Genomic DNA, 23,532 nt, shown 5'->3' with positions numbered 1-23,532 from the left:
TGGAGAAGGGAGGATGGGAGAACTAATGGGGGGGCATTTCTTTAGACGGCTAGGCCCCCAAAGCTGCTCTCTGTGGTGGAGAGGCGTGGATTAGAACCCAGCTCTAAACAAGACTGCTTCAGTGGGACTGGAGCACCATCCAAATGTCTTCACATGTGAAATGGGGGGTAAGAGGAGTGCAGATAGTGACAAGCTAGGTCCTACCCCTATACCAGGTTTTCTCCCAGGCAGGCCCCACTCTGAGGGGAAGTCTCCTTCATCTGTCCACATCCAGAAGCCTCAGATCATGCCTCCTCCCCTAGAGGGCCCTGTTCCTGGTGGCAAGAGCACTGGGAATCCAGTGCCTCCAGCATGGATGGGTTCAAATCACAGTTTTGCCACGGACTTGCTGTGTCCTTGAGCAAGTGACTTGCATTGTTTCTTCAGCTGTCAGATGGAGAGTTACCCCAACTTGTTGGTGTTGTTGGGAGCATTAAATGGAGTGATGTGAAAGGGGATGGCACAGGGCATGGCACACAGAGGCCTCATCTTTAGTAATTAAAGGTGTGTGGCACTGGGGAGCAGTAACGCAGGGCCAATTTTAGCCTTTCGATTGATTTACCTCCATGTAACCCTCCATTCACTCACTCATCACTCCTGATTTGTCCATTTCTCCATTCTACCACCCACCCACCACCCAACTACACATCCATTCTGCAACTCACACAACCAATTACTCTACCCATCCATCTGTCCATTTAGTCATTAATCCACCCACCCACTCACTCATCCATTTGTAGTCACTCCATCCACCTAAGTATTCACCAACCTATCCATATGTATCCCTCTCTCCATCCATAGTCTTATCCATCATTTATTTATTCACCTACTCTTCCCATTCATTAGCTTATCCTTTCATCTGCCCACTTATCCATCCAGACATTTTCCTAGCCATCCGTCCCCTTACATCCCCACCTGTCCATCCTGTACCTATCCACCTACCAATCCATCCATTTATTCATCCAATCACCTATCCATCCACCCATTTATTTTCCAACCTACTCATCATCAATCCATGCAACCTTTCACTTATTTATCCATTCAACCACTTATCCATCTTCCCACCTGTCCACTCATCCACACCCACATCCCATACACATCCACTCACATACATATCTGCAGATATTTCTGCTCCACTGAGTTTGAGGAGCTAGTCAGCAATAACTGGAGATAGGCTAGGTGAAGGCGGGGGAAGGAGAGTAAAGTTGTGACCAGAGACCTCCCTCTCCATTTCAGTGGTGTGACGTCACCAACCTTAGCACACCCTACTTGGAAAGAATGAGAGCAGACAGTCAGTGGGTAGGCCTGTCTGGCAAGATGGTATTTTGGCTGCATAGCCTTTACACACACACACACACACACACGTTACTAGAATGCTGAATGGGGACCGTGCCCCACCCAACACCCCCAATCCCAAATGCAGAGTAGCCAGGCTTCCAGACATAAATTAAAAAATAAAATAAAATAATAAAATAAAATAAAATAAAATAAAATAAAATGAAATAAAATAAAAAGGAGTTGGTCTTGGGGTGGGGGCGGGGCTCATGCAGAGATGAAGGCAAAGGCCCCTGGGAACCAGGGTCAAGGGGGAAGAGAAATCTCTGCCCCTCCCCCCTCAGAGTCCTCACTCCCCAGGGACCACTCCCTAACACAGGTTCATTAACATTAGCCATCAGGCCTCCAACCTCTTTAATGTCCAGTCTCCCAACCTATTTGATTTTGGCCCTGGCCCCCATTTCCCCACCACAGCCCAAAGGAATGGTATCTTGGGGAGTGGGGAGGAGAGGGAGTGGGGGCAGCCTGCAGGTCTTTAGCTGGTTTCTCTTGCTTCTAGGTCTGGGTCAGGGGACCCCACGCACTCCTTGCTGAGCCGCACAATTTCTTGGGACAGAACTTCCATATCCTAAGAAACAAACAAACCATCAGGGCCAGAGAAGGTGGCAGAGGTGTCGTCTTTCTCATCCCATTAAACAATGACCAGTTATGTCTATCCTGGGACAGGAAGGTATTTGGAGAAGCTCACAGAGCCCCCAGCAGTGGGCTGGGCTCAGGAAAGGTGTATGTGTGACGGGGTGGGAGCCTCTGGAGCTAGAGATATGGAAATGGGAGTAGATTGCCTGCTGTGCATGGTATGCTGGAGGATATGACCCCCAGCCCTTGCCACCTTCTTTCTACTAAATGTTGAGCTTGCTTCTCAGAATCAGGGGCCAGGTCTACATCCTTTCTGACTCCCCCAGAGATGGTGGAAATATCTGGACAGCAGGATGGGCAAGTGGACATATGAGTAGATGCATGGGGGGATCCATGGTAGGCAAATAGGTGGACAAATGGAGGACAACAGGTAGGCAGGCAGGTCTCTGGGCAGGTGGGTAAAAGCTAAGACAAGGGTGATTGATGAATATGTAACAAAAGAGAGAGCTGTAGGTCAGAAAATAGGTGGAAAGACATAGGGCAGATTATTAGATGGCTAGGGGGCAGATGGACAAATAGTACGGTGGGCTGATGAGAGACTTGGGTGAATGTATGTATAAATGGATGAGTGAAGTGGATGCAAGCACAGAGGGAAGAGTGAATAGCTAAACTGACAAAGAGTAAGTTGACTGGAGGATGGGAAAATGATGATGAAGGAGTGGTTGGTGAATGGGGTAGGTAAATGGCAGGACTAGCAGATGATGTAGGGGCTGTGTGGCTGGGTAGGCTGGTGGCTGGATGGACAGATGGGGAGACTGGTAGGCCACACTTGCCTTGTGTAGGTGCATATTCTTGGTGAGCTGCTCCTCCAGCATGTTCTGTAGCTTCTTGTTCATCTCCCGAAGGTTCTCGTCACCTGGCTTCACTAGGTCTCTCAGGACGCTGCCCAGCCCACTGCGGTCTGTGTGGCCTGCTGCCACGGATACATCTGCAAGGGCTCAGGCTGAAAGCCACCCCCTCGGCAGAGCCAGAGGAGAGACAGCCAGAGACGGAATAGAAAGAATGGCAGCAGAGCAGGGGAGAAAAGTAGGGGGACAAGCCATGTCACGTAGGAGGCAGAGGCTTAGTCATGTGCACCTTGGCTGTCACTTACTAGCTGAGGCCCTGAGAAATGGAGATAGTAACAACTAACTCATGGAGCTGGAAAAATGTATATAACTATATATGAAGCACAGAGCACAGAGCTCTCAGCACATGTCAGTCAGTATTATTCTGATTCATAAGAAAGGGGGAGATGAAAAAGAGATGGGGGAGGGGGAGGAAAGAGGAAAAAAGAGGAAAGGGGAGGGAGAGGAGAAAGGTGAGGAAGGGATAAGGACCCCAAAGGATACACATACAAAGAAGGAAAATTTCCAGGGATGGAACAATATACCCAGGAACAGTGAGACAAGATGAAGGGGGGATGGTGCAGAAAGAGACAGGGAGGAGAGAGAAGATGGAGAGAGAAGAGGAAGAGACATAGGGAGAAGAAAGGAGTAAGAGAACAAGAGACACACTAGAGAAAGAGTGGAGAGATGACAGAGACCAGGAGAGGAGGGAGGAACCAAGATAAGAGACAGAACAGAAAGAGAGACACACAGGTATGTTCTCCCTTCCACCAGCTGTGGTCTTGTCAGTAACTGCTGAGTTCCAAAGGGAGAGGAGAGAAGCCACAGCACTGGACAGTGGGGAAGGAGGGGACAAGTGAGAGGCTGGATGAGGGGCGAGGGCTGGGGAGGGGGCACTGACCGATCCGGCTGTCCATGACGTAAGTCTCAATAATGGCACTCTTCCGGCAGAGGTCTTCTGCCATGGAGGCGCTGCTCACCTCCAGGTGCTTCACCTGTGGGGTGGGCCCGACTTACCTCAGACCCCTCGACTGAGCATGTTCACACATGAGAAGGGGCTGGCTGAACATCAATCACCCCCCGCCCCAGCCTCCTTGCCAAGGATAAGCCAAGTAGGGACAAGCAGGCAGACAGTACCTTTTCCTCCAGCATCCATTTCTCCTGCTGCATCTCTGCCAGACGCTGAAAGAGCTCAGCCACTTCCTCATCTGACAACTCTGCTGGCCGCAGAGGCTGGGCCTGAGGGCTGCTGGATAAGGACTGCAGGGAAGAGGAGGGAAGAGGCCAGCCTGGGCTCAGTGCTGCTGCCCCATACAGATCAGGGCTGAGAAGAACCACCAAGTTAGGGGGCGGCTATCCGCCTAGGACCATAGACAAGTCTTGGCCCCCTCAGAGACACTGAATCCCCCTTTGCCTAAAAAAGGGAGAGAGGAACCACCACATCATAACCTTATGGAGAGGATGAAGGGAGAGGCCGTAGCACATGTGACCTAACTTCCAGTTGACAGGAAAACTAGGGAAGGGAGGAACCAGCTAAATGGTATCACCAGGAAGCCAACAGAAAATCCAAAAGGTGGAACACTTTCTACATGTCAACTGGGATGGTCTCTTCTACAGGTTGTTGTCATGAAATAAAAAAAGGGACTTCACTAGATTCAAGGGACTTAAAGACGTAAAGCAACCAGATACAACATGCGCTCTGAAACTGAATGCTGGTTTTTAGAAAACCAGCAATAAAGAACATTTTGGGGCCAACTAGAGAAATCTGATTAAGCTCAAAGTATTAGAGGGAATGAAAATTTACAAAATTGGGAGGGCAGAGATCTGCTGAATAAAAACAGGTTACTTAGCATCTCATTTAGGCTTTAAAAAAAGAGAGAGAGGTCTGGAAGGGTATGAACTAAGGATTTATAGTGGTAATCTCTGGGTGAAGATAAAAAAATTTGCTTGTTTGTGTTTTTAAAATTTTTCTACAATGCACACATGTGGAATAAATTATTTCTAAATAAAAGCTGGCTAGGAAGCTGACATGATAGACGAGAATAATAAGTGATAATCAGGTGTTGGAATAAAGGACCTCCTACATGGATGATGCACCTACTGTGAACCACATATTTTATGGCACCAAGAAAGGCAGAATTAGCCCACAAATGATGAAACAGAGAGTCAGAGAGAATAATTTGCCCCCCTCCCATTTAGCAATCAGAATCGAAGTTGGTGAGCTTGGGTAAAAGTTGACAAGGAAATATGTGTGCTGGGCCCACAGTAAGAGATGGTTGCAGGGGAGGGAAAGAGAGCCCCAGAATTTGGGTAGAAGCTGGGGCTGTAGGCTCTTCCTTGCCCCTTACCCTGGCTGGAATGGTCGAACTCTCTTTTTCCCGCAAGATTTCCCGGTAGCTGAAGGAGGAGACACTACTGCTGTCCCCAGTCTGGGTCCGGCTTGGTGAGTTCATCTCTGAGAGAACCAGTTCCTCAAGACCTAGGCAGAGAGATAAGAGAAATCTGAGCCCCAGATCCCCAGGGTGCCAGGGCAGCGACTGGCAGGAAGAAGCAGAAATAGATTTGACAGAGATAGAAAAAGGCAAAAAGACACTCCGGCAGACAGGAGGATAGAGAGAGGCAGAAACAGAAAAAAGAGCTGCCCCTCTAGGCAAACCCACACACACCAGAAGAGAAACAAAGGTGAAGAGATGGGGGAAAAGATGGTGATGTGGACACACAAGGGCATAAAGTGGCGTTTGCACTCAAACTCAAGGTGCAGACACAGGCACACCCACATACAAAGAGGAAACCCTAGAGACAGCAAGCTGGAGCACATGATAGAAGCGAAGACCCTGGATGAGGCCACGAGTCAGAGGAAAAACTGGAGACAGACTCTTGTAGCCATGCACCTAAATCTGAATTTCATCTAACGAACAAGAAGAATACATGGCAGACAATTTGAATGTTTGTTGATTCGTACACCAACCTATAGCAAAACAAAAACTCGACTCCTCCTTTATAACGAGAGGTTACTTCAGGAGACAGAATGCCTTGGACAAACATTGATTTGGTGAGAGATATATTTGTTTTTGCCATGCCACTTAAACCATGGCTACTGTGCTCAGGCCTCTCTTCCTGCAGCTGCTTTGGGGTGTCAAGGAGGGGGCTAACATCATACCCCAAGGATCTCCAGCAGGAGCAGAATGGCTGTGGGGGGACAGCGAGCAAGTTTTCTCTGAGCCTGTGATGTGAGAGATGCAACAGAGCCATCACTGCATCTTATTTACTTATTTAAACATATATATATAGGCCGTTTCTTTCTTTAAAAAGTCTGAAGTGACTCCAGGTTTTTTTTTGTTGTTGTAGCATCTTCTGGTTTAAATGGCAGAAATAACACGGACTTCAGCTGAATAATCATCACACTACAGTGTTGCCGACTAATTGTAAGTCTGTCTCCCTAGCTCAACTGGGAGCTTCTGGAAGACCAAGACTAGGGGGATTTACCACCAGAGACCCTGGATGTGAGCATGGGGGCTCAGTCCATATTTATAGAGTGAGAGAATGGATATAAGAGATTTAGAGACACTGGGTGAGGTGCGGGACTGTGCATGAGGGTGTAGTGGGGAGATGGACAAAGACATAAACAGACAAAAGACGGAAAGAAGAGAAACAGAGAGAGAGAAATAAATAAAGGGACAGAAGAAAAGGTGAGAGAAAAGGAGAGAACTAGAAAAAGAAAGCAGGGAGAGAAAGGCAGATACAGAGAGAGACAGAAACAGAGAAGAGACACAGCAAGAAGGAAAGAGAGACACAAATAGATAATGCAGAGAGAGAGATAAAAACAGAGGAGAGAGACAGATGCAGTGAAAAGGGAAAAGACAGACTAAGTTCAAGACGGACAGAAGATGCAGGAGAGCTGGTGGAGTGAGGTACAAGCAGCAGCTCCGGCCTTCAGGACCAAGCCTTGCCTCCCTGGGCCTCAGCATCCCCTGTGGTCCAGGTCTCTCACCAGAACGGCTCTTGCTGTTGGTGAGGATGTCCTGCAGCCGTTCCTGCAGCTTATCTGCCCGTTTCCGCTCCAAGTGCAGCTGCCGCTTGAGGTCCTTAAGCTTTGAAGGAATAGGGGGAAAGATGGGGTCTGAGGCCCAGTGCACCCACAGGTGGGGGGCCATAGGGCAAGAAGGAGCTGTGGTGGAACTTCCCCATCATACCGCAGCACTGCCCTTCTTCTCCAGGATGCGCTGCCCATCCACTGTGTCCTTTACCTCCTGTAACAGAGAAAGCATGGCTAGTGGGTGTCAGAATGGCTACATGCACTGCACTCCTTCCCTGCCCCATTACTACAGGCCGAGGCCTAGGATGTGTCTGGGTACCACGGAGGAACCAGTGACCTGCTTTAGGCTGCTGATGGTCTTCAGGTGGCAGTCCTGCTCCACCTGGGCTTGCTGGAGCTGATCCCGAACACCCCGTAGCTCTTCCTCCTTGCTCTACAAAGCAGAGGGCAGCTCAGGCCTCAGCTTGGGAAACCTCAGGCCTCGCATCAGAGCCTGTCCCTCCCCAGAGAGGGATGCCGCCATGCAATAGGCACCTTCAGCTCACTAGCATGCTGCTCCTGACACTGCTTCAGGGCATCCTCTTGTTCCTGCTGCTGCTGCTTTAGAGATTCCTACAAGACAAGTCCCAGGTCTGGCCAAGTCCCCCCAGAGGGCATCACACCCCCCAAAAGGACATCACGTCCAGTGAGGGATTTGAGAGACTGCAGCAGAGGGCCCCCGGGTGTACAGAAAAGATACTCCTGCAGAAAACACTGCATCCCTTTAGGCAGTACACAGAAGTGTCACATTTAGGGCTGTGCAGTTCACATCGAAGACCGACATTTGCATTTATGTTTTATTTTATTTAATAAAACATAACACAGCACTTACTGTAGGCCTGGAATGTTGTAAGGATTTTACATATATTAACTCATTTTACATACTTCCCCATAATACCTAGAGAGCAGGTATTATTGTTATCCCTTTTTTAGTGATAATGAAAACATGCCACAGAAAGGTCAAGTACTTACTCAAAGTCACACAGCTAGAAAGTGGCCCAGCCAGGACTCAAACCGAGGTAAATGACTGGCTCTATTACCTGTGCTCCTCATGGCTTTGTGACACTAATCCTCATGTACTATCAGGAATTTTCCAGAAAATGGCAGTAAAGGTTTTTGTTTGAATAAAATTAGTATATTATAATAATTTCCTGTCAGAAGTACAGTTTGAGAAGGAAGAGATGCCTTTTCAAATTAATAGATCTGACATTGTGCCCTACTGATGGCCATCCCCTGGTCCCCTCCACAGGGCTGCCGTTGAGTCGGGGGGGCTCTGGGGATATACAAGTCCAGGGCATCTCAAAAAGTTCCAGGGCCTGACCACTCCTGGTCCGCTGGTTTGGCATGGGTACCCTCTGATTAGCCTCTGTGCCTCACCAGGCACCAACTCACCTCGGCCTCCTTCAAGCGCCGTTCAAACCAGCCCTTGGCTCCATCCATAGAGTGTACCTGAGCTTGAAGTTCTTCTACTGTCTGCTGGAGATTCTCCAGCTCCCGCGTTCGGGCCTGGGAGAAGGCAGACCATCATGAGCCAGGCAGGTAGAAGAGCAGGCACCTCACACCTGCCATCCCCTGACCCATCGGTAGTGATACACTCCCCTGGCTTTAGAGGTGGAAGTGCATCTTCATCCACCCACTCACCTTCTCCTCTCGAATCTGCCCACGAAGCTCCTCCTCCTGACGCTTTTTGTCCTCATGCAGCTCGCGGAGCTCGCGCTCATAGCGGGCACGCACTCCCAACACCTCTTTCTCATGCCGAAGTCGGACAGCTCCTAGCTCCTCTTTATGCTGGGACTTCTCCTGCAGTGTTTCCATTGCTAGCTCATCCAGCATGGCCTTCCGCTTCTCAGCACTCTGGGGACCGAGAGGGTAGGGCAGAAGGATATCAGTCAACCTCCTCCCGCAATGCCAAACAAGGTCCACCACCACCTCCTGAGGCCCAAGGAATGTGCTAAACTCCACCTCCCTCCAATCTCCACAAAACTGGCTGTCACTCACCCATCCTCATGGAACTTGTCACTTTCCATCCCCTCCCATCTCCATGGGATTGGTCATGTCACCTGCCTTTTCTCCACAGACCAAGCCACTTCCTCCCCTTGCAGGCTCTCCAGCACCACCCACCTTCCGAGCCTCTTGTAGTTCCTGGGTCAATTGTTCCTTCTCCTGTCCTATTTCTTGAAGTTGTTCTAGCAGCCGACTATTGGCCCGTAATGACTCCTAATGTGGGAACAAAGGAAGTGAGTTTGATAAAGAGCCCCCGGGAGGTGCCAGTCACCCAGGATACTTCTGGTAGACCAATTCCCTAAACTCTGTAAAGTGGGTATTGTCCTCTTCATTTCTAGATGAGAAACATTGCAGAGACTGTTAACTGCTCTCTAGTATTCATTCTCCCATCCTCCCCAGCAACAGATTCTGTAGTTGGGCACACGGTCGTCTAATTGACATTTCCCTGCCTCCCTCGTGGCCACGAGATTAATTTCTGGATGCAGAAGTGGTGAGTAATATAGGTTATGCTTGTAAAGGAAAGGGGCATGCTGGGCCTTTCCACATGTCCTCCTTCCTTTCAAACAGGATATAAACATGATGGTAGGGGAGCTTGAGCAAGCACCTTGGATGCCAAGATAGTCTTGTGTAGAAGGTGGCAGAACAGCAATGTAGAAGGAACCTTGGTCACTGGTGATCGGGAAGCCATCGTCCCATCCCTGGGCAACCTACCTAGACTCTTATGTGAGAGAAAACTAAACTTCTATCTTATTTACTAGAAACCTTTATTATTCTACTGTCTATTATGGACTACTCAGCTGTCAGAGATCTCAGGTTCACCCAGATTCTAGGTCATTACCCCTCAGGGGCCTCAGATACCCCTATATCCCAGCTCTAAGCATCTCAGAAAACACCTAGGCTCCTGGTGATTTCAAACTCATTCAGCCCCCATCCATAAGAGGTCTCACACTCACCCAGATTCCAGCTTGGAGGCCCCAGGATTCTTCGACACACAGCCCCCAGGGACTACAGCTTCACCCAGACTCTGGACTCTAACCCCCAGGGGTTTCAGCTACACTCAACCTCCATATCTCTAGCTCCCAAGAGTCTCTCAGAATGCCTCTCCTAACTAACTGAAGAGGCTCTGACTCAGAGAAGTGAAACGACTCAGTCTGGGACACACAAGTGCTAATATGTTAGGGAGCCAGACTGGAAGCCAGGTCTTCCTGACTCCATAGTCTTCCCACTGCACCTCATGGCAAACTCTACTGAGCCAGCACTATGGAGCTAGGAGGAGACAGGTCAGAGCCAGAGGTGTCACCTGGAGCTGAGAGTTAAGGTCATCTTTCTGTCCCATGAGGTCCTCATATTCAGTCTGCCGCTGCTGCAACTCAGCTGTCAGCTCAGCAGTCTGTTCCCGGAGCATATTCAGTTCTTGGGTTTTTGCTGTTTGAATCTGGAGAAAGTGGTGGTGATGGGAAGTGGAATGAAAGGGGCACCAGGGGCCAATCATAGGGTGTGAGCCTCCCAGTTCCAGGGAGACAGGGAGAGAAGTGGAAAGGGAGCCAGGAGGAGAAAGAAAGAATTTCAAAGAGAAGAACAGTGGGAGAAAGGTCAACAGGGGAATGGATAAACATGGTATATTCATACAATGGGATACTAAACAGAGGTAAAACAGACCACTACTACGTATGGATAAACCTCTCAGATATAATGCTGCAGGGAAGAAGCCAGGTATAAAAATGAGTGCCTGATTCCATTTACATGAATTTAAAGGACAAGCAAGACTAATCTATGTTACTAAAGCTAAGAGGGGTAGATTATTTGGAGAAAGTATGGATGGGGAGGGGTGAAAGGGACCTTCTGGGGCAGAGAAAATGCTCTGTGTCTTGATCTGGGTGGTGGCTACATGGAGATAGATGGATGGATGGATGGATGGGTGGATGGATGGATGGATGGATGGACGGACGGACGGACGGACGGACGGACAGACGGACAGAGGGACAGACAGACAGATGGACAGACAGACATGGTTTACTGAGTACATACTTAAGACTAGTTCATTAGTTCACTTCCTGCACTTTACTGGAGAGAAACTAGAATGCAAGAGAAGCAGGGATGATAGCAAAAGAGAAGAGGGGTGGATGCCAACAGAAAAAAGCTGAGAATGAAACAGAAACAGGTGGGAGAACAGCATGAGGTCCAGACTACACTGCCCCAATGTAGATCAGAAGCAGAGGGAGATGGGAAACTGGGGAGGGATCAGTGAGGGCTTCCAAGTGTCCTGTACCTGCTCCAGGGCAGCCAGACTAGTCCTCAAGGCACTGTTCTCAGCCCAAAGTCCTTCCACTTGTTCCTGTGCATCCGCATTCTGGATAGACACCTGGCCTCATCCCCACAACAGGTGAGAGTGGGTCCAGAACAGGGGAACAGCCAAGAAAGAAAGGACAGATACGCATACACACACACACACATATATTCACATCTGCGCATACACATGCACACATGCACCCACCCACCACCCAGAAAGCAAGACCTCTGAGGCCTTGTCTGCCTGTACAATACCCACTTGTATTGCCCCTACTCTAGCCCCTCCATCCTCCTGAGCCCACCCAGTATAATGTACCTGATCCTGTAGGGCTCGTAGAGCTGCTGCATGCTCCAGGCGCTCCCCCTGCCGCTGATCTCTCAGCTCTGCCAAGCTCTGTGAAGACCAGGTCAGGGGAGCCCATTCTAGACCTCAGACTCCCCTGCGATACACAGAAACATACAGACTCCCTCTCTGACCACCTGACGGCACATTCCCAGCACTTGAGAGTCTTGGACCATCCGCCCATCAGAGATCTCAGCTTCACCCAGACTCTAGGTCATTACCCCGCCAAAGGCCTCAACCACCTCTATATCCCAGCTCTAAGCATCTCAGAAAACACCTAGGCTCCTGGTGATATCAAAATCACTCAGACCTCATCTGTAAGAGGTCTCAAACTCACCCAGATTCCAGCTTGGAGGCCCCAAGATTCTCAGACACACTCAGCCCCAGGAACTACAGCTTTACCCAGACTCCGGACTCCAACTCCCAGGGGTTTCAGCCACACTGAACCCCCATATCCCTAGCTCCCAAGAGTCTCAAATTCACCCAAACTCGGCTCCAGACTCCAGAGGTCTTGAACTCATATAGTCTCCTAGTTTCCAGCTCCTAGTGAGGTCTCAGACTGATGCCCCCATTTGCCATTCCTGTCCCCAGTCTCTGGGGATCTTCAGACTCGGCTAACTGCAAACCCAGCTTTACCCGGACATCTGTCCCCAGCTCCTAGGAGCCTCAGACACGCAAGTCACCATGTTTCCCAATCCATGGGACTTCAGACTCACCTACTCTAGGGAGAGGCCTGGAGGCTTTAAAATCGCCCAGCCCCCAACCCTCAAAAGCCTCAGACCCACCTAGACTTTTGTTATAGTCTCTGGATGTCTCAGACTCACCAGTTTTGTATTCATAGCTTCCAGGGGTCTCAGGACCACCCAGCTCATCTGATTCAACTTCTTAGAGGTGTCAGACCCAAACCAGTCCTCATATCGAGAGTCTCAAATGCACGGCTTCCAGGCCCAAGTGTCTCACCCTTGAAAGTCATGTTATCTACCCAGCCCCCATAGGTCTCAAAATCATCCAAACTCCAAGGAGTTCAGATTCACTCCAACTCCTGGTCTCAGTCCCCAGTGACCACAGATTTTTCCAGACTTCTGTCTCTAATCCCTCAGGACTGTAGATTCATCCAAACTTGTGACACACAGACCTCTAAGTCCTCCGCTCCCTGAGATCTCTGATTCCTAGTCTCCTAATCCAACTCCAAGGGCTCTCAGCACTCTTCAGTTCCCGTTTTTCTAGCACCTGGGGGCCCAGGAGCTATCCAGTCCTTATATTTCCAACACAAGAAATCTCAGACTCCCCAAATAGTCTCTGTAGACCTCAGAGTTCCCTAGACTCGCAACCCTGGTCCCTATCCCAGCTGATCTCAGAACCCAGCCCCTCACCTGATTGGCAGCCTCAAGTTCTTGCTGCAGCTTTTGAGTTCGAGCCAACTGGGCTTTGAGATCAGCTTCCTTCCGCTGTTGTAACTCTTCAATCTTGTTCCTGGGGGTGATGAGGGCGGCCAAGGGTATTGACCATGGTCTGAAGCTCAGTCTCCCAGCTCTGTCCCTGTGGTCTTGAGTTAATATTGCTGGGCACTGTCCACCACTAACCCCAACCCTGATAGTTACCGGCTGTCATTGAATAGTGTCTCCTTTTCTGTCTGTAGACGACAAAAACTGGGCACAGAAAGACAGACATAGATAAGTCAATTCTATAAGTCAATCTCTTTCCTAATCTCCCCGAACCCTTTCCCCTGACTCTGGAAAAAGAAATTTACCTTTCTTGTTTCTTTTTCAGTTTCTCTGAGACCTAGGGTAGAGGAGAGGATGTAGACAAGTGATAACAACAAGAATAATATTAGTAAAGACAAAAATAAACTTAATATTTACAGACACTTCCTACTAATTCCTTTTTGGAAGCTGAATTTATTTGTTATCTTCTGGAATCCTCAAAACAATCCTGAGAAGTGAGTGTTACTGTTTTCACAAATGCAGAAACTGAGTCTCAGAAGGGTTCAGTCATTTGGTTGCCCAGCTGATCAGCAGCACCAACATAATCTCCCTCAGGCTTCAAAGCCCAGCATTTACATCCCCAACATATCGACTGAGGGCTATGTCACAGAATGGCTAAGCTGGGAGGCCTGGAAAGCAGGATCATGATTGGCTGCCACACCACTGGGTCTCTAGTTCCTAAGATAAGAGCCAGTAGTCTACAAGTTATCGGATGGATGAATAAAGAAGCAGAGCGAGGAGGACACAGAAGAAAAGAATGGGGCCCATCAGGCACAAGACATAGTGGGACTATATTAACCCATTCCAAATTGAAAGCAATTCTGAGACATAAGTGTGAGTCTCTCCATTTCTCAAATGACAAAACTGAGGCTATGAGGGAGTACTCTGCTAACTGCTGCTTTGCTGGTGGAAGCATGGCAGGTAGGTAGTGGGATGGGGCGAAGGCCAGGGAAAGCTTGGCAGCCCCACCTTAGCAAGTTCCTCCTGTAGCCTGGATGTTTCCGCCTGCTTCAAACTCTACAGGAAAGGATAAGGGAGGGGTTTGTTATCAGCAAGGAGGAAGGTAAGGTATGTGCCTTATTCCTGCCCTCCTGCATCCCTAATCCATCAGCCCATGAGATGGTGATATCACAGACATCTCCGTGAGACCATAGGCAGAGCTAGGGCGTCTGCCTGCCATCTGGCACCCCAGCCCCAATAGACCCAGATTCACCTCCAAGCCTTGCAGTTGCTCCCAGAGCAATTTCTTTTCCTCCTTCTCCATTTCCCATTTCAACTCTACCTCTGCCAATGGCATGGGGGACAGGAGAGCAGGGGTTTGGCCCCCTGGGGGGTCCCCTTGACCTTCAATTGCAACTGGGAACTTCCCAGCCTCTTTCTCACAGCGTTCCTGCAGGGCTGGTGGATAGAACAGAGATATATGTTGGATGAGGCGGTCTCTGAAGACCCTTGCCATATGTCAAATAGAGGGAAAAGTGGTCTTCAACACCTCAGGTAGCAGGAACCCTGCCCCAAAAGACCACAAGCCTAAAGGACAAAGGTTTAGCCCCATCCAGACCAATCACAAATCTTTTAAGCCCACCAACCACTGAAATCCTGTCTACCATCAAATTAGACCAAGTTGGTTTCCCAGGCCCCACCCATAGCCCTCCAAGGTCATGTCTAACATCCTCTACTCCCTACTTACAGCTGAATCCTTCTTATAACCTCCTGATCTCCAGCCACATTCTACAAAGTCTCTCTGCTGATCACCAAACTACTACCCACCCCAACAAGCCCTAGCTGCTCTCCAAAACTCCACACATCAGGATCCTCCCACACTCTACCAAGCTTTCTTTCAGTTTTCATCCCAGATCCTACTGACAATCTGGGCTCTGAATCTTTCCAATGCTCCTTCATTCCCCTTCTCCATTTTGTAAACATCTTCTGATGTTCAATCTGCTTATCTGCAATATCTGCTAAGTCCCAGGCATTGAACTAAACTCAGAAAGATAACTACCTCTTATCTTTACTACAATCTTCCAAATGGTAGACATCGCTATACTTACTTCATAAGTGAGGAAGCTTTGGCTCAGAGAGGAGAATGTCTTGTCCAAAGTCATATACTAGGGTTCACGGAAGGGGCAAGCTTGATTCTGAAGCCTTTCCACCTTTCCCCAGGAGGACAACATCCTACTCAAGCCCCAAGGTCCACACATCCCCAGGAGGGCCTCCACACACCTGCCACGTTCTTCTGCAAGGCTGTGTTTTCTGCCTGCAGTCTCAGCAGCTCCCCATCCACAAGGCTCCCGGCTTGGACAGCACCTGCCCTGGCAGCTCCATCCTTCAGCTGCTCGTTCTCCAGCTCCAGCTGTTCCATCTGGCTGCAGAGCTGAGCAAGGGAAGGACGAGGTAGCAGAAAAGCAGAGAATCAGAACAATATTCACTGAAATATACACAGCATTTGGCCCATGCACTTGACAATTCATTTAATTCCCATAACACCCATAACCTACCTAGAGGAAAAAGGAATTGACCTAGGTGCTCTCATTATTCATTATCCTCACTTTCTAGATAAGGATACTAAAGCACAGATGTTAAACAACTTCAAATTCACACATCTGTTAAATGGCAGTCACAGAGGATTGAAAATATTGAGAACAATTTTCTGCTTGTCCACTCCAATATCACAGTTGCAATCCAAGACTTCAGGCTCCTCTGGAAGCTGCTGGTCCAAGATGTCAGAATTACTGAGAGCCCCACTGCCAAATGGTAGACATCGCTATACAGTCATCTTCTGTGCAGGGGTCTGTGTCTGGGAGCCTAGGCACCACAGACAGCTTTTACGGCACTTCCAGGGCCAGCACTATCCACAGACCCCTATCGTCAGTCCTTGGCCTCGGAGAGGTGCACAATGCAAATAAAACTAAGCCAGCCTTTTGTTAAATTCCTGGCTAAAACAAAGTTCTTACAGCAGATCTGACAAGATCCTTTGTCCCATTTTCAGATGAGAATACTGAGGCCCACAGAGAATTTTAATTTCATTGCCCAGAACACTATTCCTTTCATCCAGTTCACATGACTGGCTTCTCTGCATCCTTCAGTGCTCTGCTCAAATGTCACCCTTCAAGTAGTATCCCCCAACACAGAAATTCCAATACTCTCTAGCAGAACAATCTGTTTCTTTCTTACCTTGCACTAATAACAATTAAATTTAACTAGTATGTTTATAACTTCTTAAAGCCCTGAAAAATCCTGCATCATAAATTGTTACTGACAATTAAATTTTATTTTGTAATATAGGGTCACAGCCAGATTCTGAAACCAGACTGCTTGGATGGGAATTTCTACTCTCCCATTTACTAGCATTGGGACGCTGAGACAAACTACTTCATTTCTCTGGAGCTCAGTTTTCCTCACCTGTTAAATAGTAATGCTAATAATATCTCATCAGTTTGCTGTGAGAATTAAATGAATAAATAATGTAAAGCACATTGAATGAGACCTGGCACATAGTAAACATTATATAACTATCAGTATCAGTACAATTATTATTCACTATATCATCATCTTTCTCACCGTCCCACCCCCAGAATATAAGCTCCTTAAGAGTGGGGACCATTTTGTGCTGCTTACAACTATTTCTAGAACACAAAACACAAAGCAAGTGCTCAATAACTATTTGTTGAAGGAACAAATAGCTGAGATGTCTTGGCAAGTAAGTGCTGGAGGCAAGTCTTGAACCCAGGTCTCTCTGTGAGTACTTTCAGTTCCCAGAAGGAAGAGGGGAATATGAAGGAAGTTCTATACCTGGCCTAGTGCCTAGCCCAGGGCAGGTGCTGGAGAACACGAGCTGGATTTATGGACGATTTAACTAGTATGTTTATAACTTCTTAAAGCCCTGAAAAATCCTGCATCATAAATTGTCTTGGCAAGTGACTGCTTGGATGGGAATTTCTACTCATGCCTTACCTTGCACATGCCTTACCTTCCTCCTAAAAGAACCACATGATACCACTGAAATTGAGGGCAGGAAGCAATCAGAAGTAAAGTGATGATGTCAGCTCTTATATGAGCACCAGGGGCTCTGAACTGTAGAGGGCAAGAACCCACTAGGAGGTGTTGTTTAAAGGAGTGATGTCATAAGACCTGCAAGTTAGGACAATGTCTAGGGCTTGATGTGGTCAAAGAAGCTAGAACTGAGACTAGTGAGGAGGCTGTAGGAGTAGAGCAGGTGAGAGGTGGAAAAGGCTGAGGTGGGGCAGGGCCACAGGATGGATGTAAAACTTTTAAATAGTTAAGAAATATTTTAGAGGAAAAAGGAATTGATCAAAGGATACTATTAGTAACTAACATCTGCACAGCTGATATTATGTGCTAGGCACTGTTCTAAATGGTTTATAGACATTTATCTATTCAATCCTCACAAAAGGCCTGCAAGGCAGGTACTGTCATTATCATTATTTCCATTTTAAACATTTGGGAACCAAGAAACAGACAAGTCAAGTGACACACTCAAGGTTGCAGTTAGTAAAATATAGAGCTACGAGTTTAATCTAGGCTTCCTGGCTCTTAACTAGTACTTGCTAAATCACCCCTCCTGGTATTGTACCTGCTTAAAGGTTAGTTTTGTTTTGATTTTAAAGGTCTTAAGTACTACATTCTCACGTGGAGCCTTGGAAATACCATTTTCGTTGCCATGAGACTATTTTCCTTAAAACACACTAAAAACTTAGAAAATTGTTGAGCATGGATACAGAACAGAGATGAGGGAACAAAAGACAATGTCTCCAGCTGCCTAGTAGGTTTAGAAACAGTGAGGACACTAAAATCAGTGAGGAGATATAATTATCTAATCCAGAATAAATTATCTAATCCATATAAATTATATGTGGGCTCATAACAGATGAAGAAAGAAAGAAAAGGGAAGCAGCTTAAACATAAGAACTTTACCTAAAACCCAACAATATCCCGGGTCTTGGCATCAGCCCCAAAATATACACAAGGAGACCTGAAGCTCAGAGAAAAGAAGTGACTTGGTCGGGAACCAGCTGACCTCAGAGATTCCAGCCTTCTAATCCCAGCACAATGGGTGGCCTCATCTGTCAAATCACTGCCCCCAGCAGAGACGCAAGACCTGTTTCAGCACCATGGACAGTGATCTAAGACCAGCCTCTGTCCAACCACTCTCAGCTGCCCTCCAGCTTCAGCCCAGGTGGCCCCTACCCCTTGGAGCCCCCTTGGCTATCCTGGGCACCATCACCTTGCTGAACTCGGCCATAAGTGTGCTGTTCTGCAAACGGAAGTCCTCTTCCTGGCTGTGCAGCTTTGCCTGAAGCATCTCATTTTCACTCAGCAGCCCCTCGACTTCCTGCAGTAAGAAATAGGGGAAAGAGGAGGTAGAGAGAGATGAGGAAAGAGGAACAGACAGGAAAGAATGGAGAGATGGAGAGAGAGCAAAATAAAGAAAAGGCAGGAAGACAGAGGAATAGAGAGAGGAGAGAAGGGGTCAGAGAAAGAAATGTGTGAAGAAGAGAGAAACGAGGAGTCAGAAAGAGATAAAGGGAAATAAGAAAAGAAAATTGATGGCAGAGATAGGAACAGGTTGGGGAAAGGCAATGGGAAGATTGAGGAGAGAAACAAGAGTCAGAGAGAGAGGAACAGGAAGTCAGAGACAGAGTCACAGAGAAGGATAGGGAGAAAGGAAGAAGGAAAGACACAGAGAAAGGCACAGAGAGATGAACATAGGAAAACAAAGACAGATACAAAAACACATGACAGTGAGGCAGTCATGGATGCAAGTGAACACACAGAGAAAGAAAGGCCAGTACTAGGAGATCCCAACATACAGGAATATCCCTGCAAGGACATAGTCTCCCAGACACACTCACCCACCATGGGTCCCCTTACCTGAGCTTTCTTGCTCTTGCTCAGTGCCTAAAGGTGAGGGGGTAGGAAGAAAGAAAAGGTGAACAGAGAGGGTCACTCTCACTGGGGTATGGAGACATTGAGGCAAGTGTCAAGGGGAGACAATAATGACAGGAGTTGGGGGATGGGAGCATCTTCAACCACAGAACTTGCATGACAATTTGTAGCCCATAGGAATGATGGGAGAGTGAGTAGCATTCTGCTTACATCCTTTCCTCTAAGCTCCCGAAGCTGTTCATGGGTCTTAGGATTTAACCTTTTATGGGCTGGGTCTCCAGGCTCAGACATTGTGGCTTCATTGCTATATCTGTCCAAACACGTCTATGTGGACCCCTCCCATTCAGCATGGAAACTGCCACTCCCTTGCTGAGCAGCCTAGGGAACTGTTAGGTTGGGGAATCAGCACCCTACCAAAGAGAAACCCAGCTTTCCAAATGCTGGTCTTTCTGCCTTGGGTATTCCTCCATCTAACAAATATTTATGGAGCATACACTATGTGTAACATTGTGCTATGCATGGGGACATAGTGAAGAAAGAGACAAATGAAGGCCTTAAATGCCTTGAAGGCCACAATAGCTGATATGCTCTCATCTTCAGAGGACAGAAGAGGTAGGTTCAGTCTCACTTTACCAACAGGACCAGTACAGGAATGAGAAGTATGAGCACAAGGCAGGAGAGTGGAGGAGAGACAGCAGATTCAAGGCAGATTTACCACTCGATTTGACTCTTTAGTTAGAAGTCAGTGAACGAGACTGAGTTAGTAATTGAAATTTAAAAAAATGAATTGAGAATAAATTAAAATTTATCAATTAATTAAGCAGAATTAGATAAAATTAGCAAACTAAAGAGACTTCCTTGAGAATTTTTTGAACGACTAATGACAGCATATAAGATTAGGTCTGGTTCACGGTAGGTGCTCACTGGATTGATGAATGAGTCAGATGGCTGCAGGGAAGCACGGGTGGGTGAATGGGTGGAGGTAAGTACCTTCTGAGCTTTGTTGAATTCCTTATCCAGGTAGGCGACCTTCTGTCGAAGACTGGTAAGTTCTGGTGTGCAGAAAGCAGGGAGTCTCAGCCTCAGTCAGTGGCAAGGAGCTGAAAGGACTTCCTACAAAGCCTCTGAGGTGTTTTCCCTCCGCCTCTGTCCCCTAAAGCCACCCCCATCTAATAAAACCCTCTTGGCTCACCAACACCATTCTTGCGTAGTTCATCTGAAAGCTGGTAGTTGTTTGTCCGGAGTTCCAGGAGCTGAGCCTTTAGGGGAAGTAGGGAAGGGAAATGATTTGATTAGGAATGTGCCCCTATCCTCACCATGAGGGTACCAATCCCCTGCTGCCCTCTGCGTGCCTCTTTACTCACTCCTAAAGACCTGTGCATACACATCCTAAATGAGCATCCAGTCCCTCAGTCCCTGTCCCACCTTTTCCAGTTCTACTTATAACCACAGCCAGTCTCACCTCTGTGTCTCCCCGCTGCCTCCATCTCTCCCCTTCCAATCCACTATGCACTCAGGTCATGACAGAGTGCTGACCCAGTCAGGCTCTTGCTCATGTGTGTTCTATGGTTCACCATGCCCACAGGATATAGTTCCTCCTCCTCCTCCTGGCTGACCTCATCACACACTGAACACTATTCCGACTATCTTTCTGTCAGGGGTGGGTGTTATCTATCCCCGGCCAGAGCAGGGGGCAGGGGCTTGCCTCCTTTCCCCTTTCCCAAGGGAAGAGGGCCTGGTATTCTCCTGACCAATTTCACTAAGTAAAAGGGGGCTGCTCGGGGTCCCCACCCCCAAGGCTTTCCAAGCACATCCAGACCCCTTTCAAGAATTGAGGGAAAGTGAAGTATGGACCATGCCAAACAGTATACCCCTATCCTGTAGGGCTCCTAGGCCAGTTCTTCCCAGAACCACTGTCCCTTACCCCACCAGGACCTTTCCCTCCCATGGCACCAGCTTCCACTCACTGGTGCTATGCTAAAAGTCAGAGGGCTTGGGAGGTAGATGGGGGGAAAATTCTTAAATCATTTCTTCAATTAAATAAATAAATAAATAGATAGATAAAAGTCAGAGGGCTTGGCTTTTATAGAACCTTTCCTGCATCTGTCCACTTCTAGACCTAGTGATCTGTCTCCCACAGTTCTGATCTAATTGGGACAACTTTGGCACCCATCCAGAGTTCCTATCCATCAGAGCCCGATAGTTTTGCCTTCATTCATGGCCTAGTGGAATCGATCTTCCTCACTCAAGGGTTCCCACACACCTCAAGATCTCCCAGTCACACTCCAATGGGATAGCCCTACATTCTCCAGGGTCTTTCCTCCACAGGGCCTTGGGTGGGCTATTTGGATTACTCTTACTCACTCAGAACCCCCTTCACAAGTTACAGGGGTATTGCCCTTTCATGGTCCAATGATCTCACCTTTCCATCCTCCAGGTCCCTCACACAGAGACAACTGGGTCCCTCATTCAAGGACCAATGGATTCTGTCCTCACTTGAAGTTCCTCCTCTCCTCCCATAGGTCCTACTAAGGATTTCCCCCTTTCAGAGTCTCTCCAAACACAAAATCCAATGGTCTTTCCCAGTAAAAAACTCTCAACAAGGGTCTACTCTGGCTTTCATCCCATTTCAGAATCTCCCCCCGCCAGAATAGTCAAGTGGTTAGAGTACCCAATCAGGGTACCCCGCAAAGCCTAGTGATCCTTGCTCCATGCAGTCCAAGGTAGTATCACTTTTTCATCTCCTTTGGTCCTCTCTCCAACGGGGATTAATGGTATTACCCATTCAAGGACTTCTTCATCCCAGACTTAATGGGATCACCCCTAATCATCCAAATGGTACCGGCTCCTCTTGGGATCCACTACCATCACTCGCACAGGATCTCCCTCTCCCGGAAACAATGACAACATTGGGGTCTTTCCCTAATTCGCTGTCACAGTGGTATCTCCCACAAAAAACTTCCACCTCCCACCAGGTAATGGCTCCCCCCATCATGACGCAAATGGCCCAACGCCCACTTCCTTCCTCTCCAGACAAAATGGTTTCTCCCTCTCAGGATCTGTTTCCCTCGATGCCTAACGTTATCATCACCCACCCATGGGTTCCCCGCACGGGCCCAAAGGTCTCGTCCCCTCTAGGTCTGAGTAAGATATCCCCCACTCTCTGACTCTCTCCTCCGCCCCAAAGGCTCTAATAATCCAACCCCTCAGAGACCAGTAGTATCTGGAATCCAACAGTCCCACCACTCAGAGCCTCAGTTTCCCTTCTCCAGACCAACCCCTTAAACTCAAGGTCCATCCCAACCAACACCTTCTCAGAGCCTGTGGCACGACCTCTCTCTGCCCCGCTCCCTGTCGCCCATCCCGGTGGTCTTTTCCCCGGCGAGCGGCACCTGCATCCGCTGAAACTCCTCCTCGGACAGAGCTTGCGCCATGTTCCTCCCCCCCCGCCCACCAACAGTTTTCTGCGCAGACGTAGCTCGTCCCTTCTGTCAGTATGCGGGTTGGACCAAACCACTGGCCAGGAATCGAGGGGGAGGAGTCTACCCCAGTAGCTCAGCGTTTTGGAGACGGAGAGAAGAAAATGAAACTGACAGGTTGGATGAATCGCAATTGAATGTTTTACCAAAATCTAGGTCATCTGATCTGGCTTTTTTGCTCACATAAACTACCCATTGTGATGCAATACTATAACATCCCCGTGTCATGGGTGGACTCGTCGCTAGGGAAATGTTTGCCGACAGAAAAATCACCCTTTCACGGTTCTCCTTTAATGAGAAAGGTTTACTTAAAGAAACGAAAGCGGAAGCTCTGCGCTGGTCTTGTTCCCGCCCTCCTCCGGGTGACTCGGAATGGGAATATCGCCTCCTGTGAAGCCCTTGGCTTTAAAAAAAAAAAAAGAAATTGACGCTGATTTTCATTCACGGTGTTAGGTAAAGGGTCTTGCCACCAATAATTTCAAAATTATTGAAAAGAAGTCACTAAGGGGAAAGAATGGCAGTGAATCAAACGAAAAAGCTTCATTAAAAAAACGAAAACGAAAACAGGATGTCAAAACATCAGAAACATTCAAATTAGTATTAAAGTGCATTATAAGCCTCTCTTGTGCTTTCCAGCCCCCTCTGCAAACCTTGCCACCCAAGCAGTAGTTTTTATTTGAGAAAGAAAAATTAGCATGTTTAGCGACAACATATCAGTACTAGGATACTCCCTATTTTGTTTATCTTTTGGGGGAGGGACTTAATTTTGATATTTTAAATGTACAGAAAAGCAAAATGGTACAAGGAAATTCCATGTGCCCTTTACCTAAGTCAGTCCATTGTTTACATTTTGCCACCTTTATCATTCTCTCATCATATATAAAATTTTCGAAACTTTGTCTTCAGCATCCATTGATAACTTTCTAACACCGACATTTCTTTACTTGCTATTCTACCGTAAGGAAGAGCCTCCTCCTCTCCCTCATTAATGTACATATTTATATCTATGCAGACTACTGTTATTTTATTAAATGAATTATAATCAATCACTATCATCATTTCCTTTGACGCTCAAATCGTCCCAGGTTTGGCCAGTGGGAGTGTCTTCAAGGTGACT

At 47.8% G+C, this 23,532-nt stretch overlaps 1 protein-coding gene across 1 annotated transcript; it reads right to left on the bottom strand.

The window, feature by feature from the left end:
* Nucleotides 1-1,334: 1,334 nt before the first annotated feature.
* GRIPAP1 (GRIP1 associated protein 1) lies at nucleotides 1,335-22,472 on the bottom strand. The gene is made up of 26 exons (XM_039843713.1): nucleotides 22,329-22,472; nucleotides 20,129-20,195; nucleotides 19,927-19,988; nucleotides 18,922-18,948; nucleotides 18,275-18,382; nucleotides 15,253-15,403; nucleotides 14,246-14,430; nucleotides 14,002-14,049; nucleotides 13,299-13,330; nucleotides 13,150-13,197; nucleotides 12,922-13,021; nucleotides 11,522-11,599; nucleotides 11,186-11,278; nucleotides 10,217-10,351; nucleotides 9,034-9,129; nucleotides 8,554-8,766; nucleotides 8,305-8,418; nucleotides 7,408-7,485; nucleotides 7,211-7,306; nucleotides 7,031-7,087; nucleotides 6,829-6,928; nucleotides 5,186-5,316; nucleotides 3,975-4,097; nucleotides 3,739-3,832; nucleotides 2,784-2,938; nucleotides 1,335-1,942 (listed from the first exon to the last, which is right to left on the bottom strand). Exons 1-26 carry the CDS (start codon nucleotides 22,368-22,370, stop codon nucleotides 1,850-1,852), a joined length of 2,526 nt encoding a protein of 841 aa, XP_039699647.1. The 5' UTR covers nucleotides 22,371-22,472; the 3' UTR covers nucleotides 1,335-1,849.
* Between the last annotated feature and the right edge of the window lie 1,060 nt (nucleotides 22,473-23,532).

This window comes from Pteropus medius, unplaced genomic scaffold (genome assembly GCF_902729225.1).
Source record: "Pteropus medius unplaced genomic scaffold, Ma_sr-lr_union100, whole genome shotgun sequence".
NCBI classification, from domain to species: Eukaryota; Metazoa; Chordata; class Mammalia; order Chiroptera; family Pteropodidae; genus Pteropus; species Pteropus medius.
The sequence above is the reverse complement of the archived record's forward strand: the minus strand, read 5'-3'. Positions and strand labels throughout refer to the sequence as shown.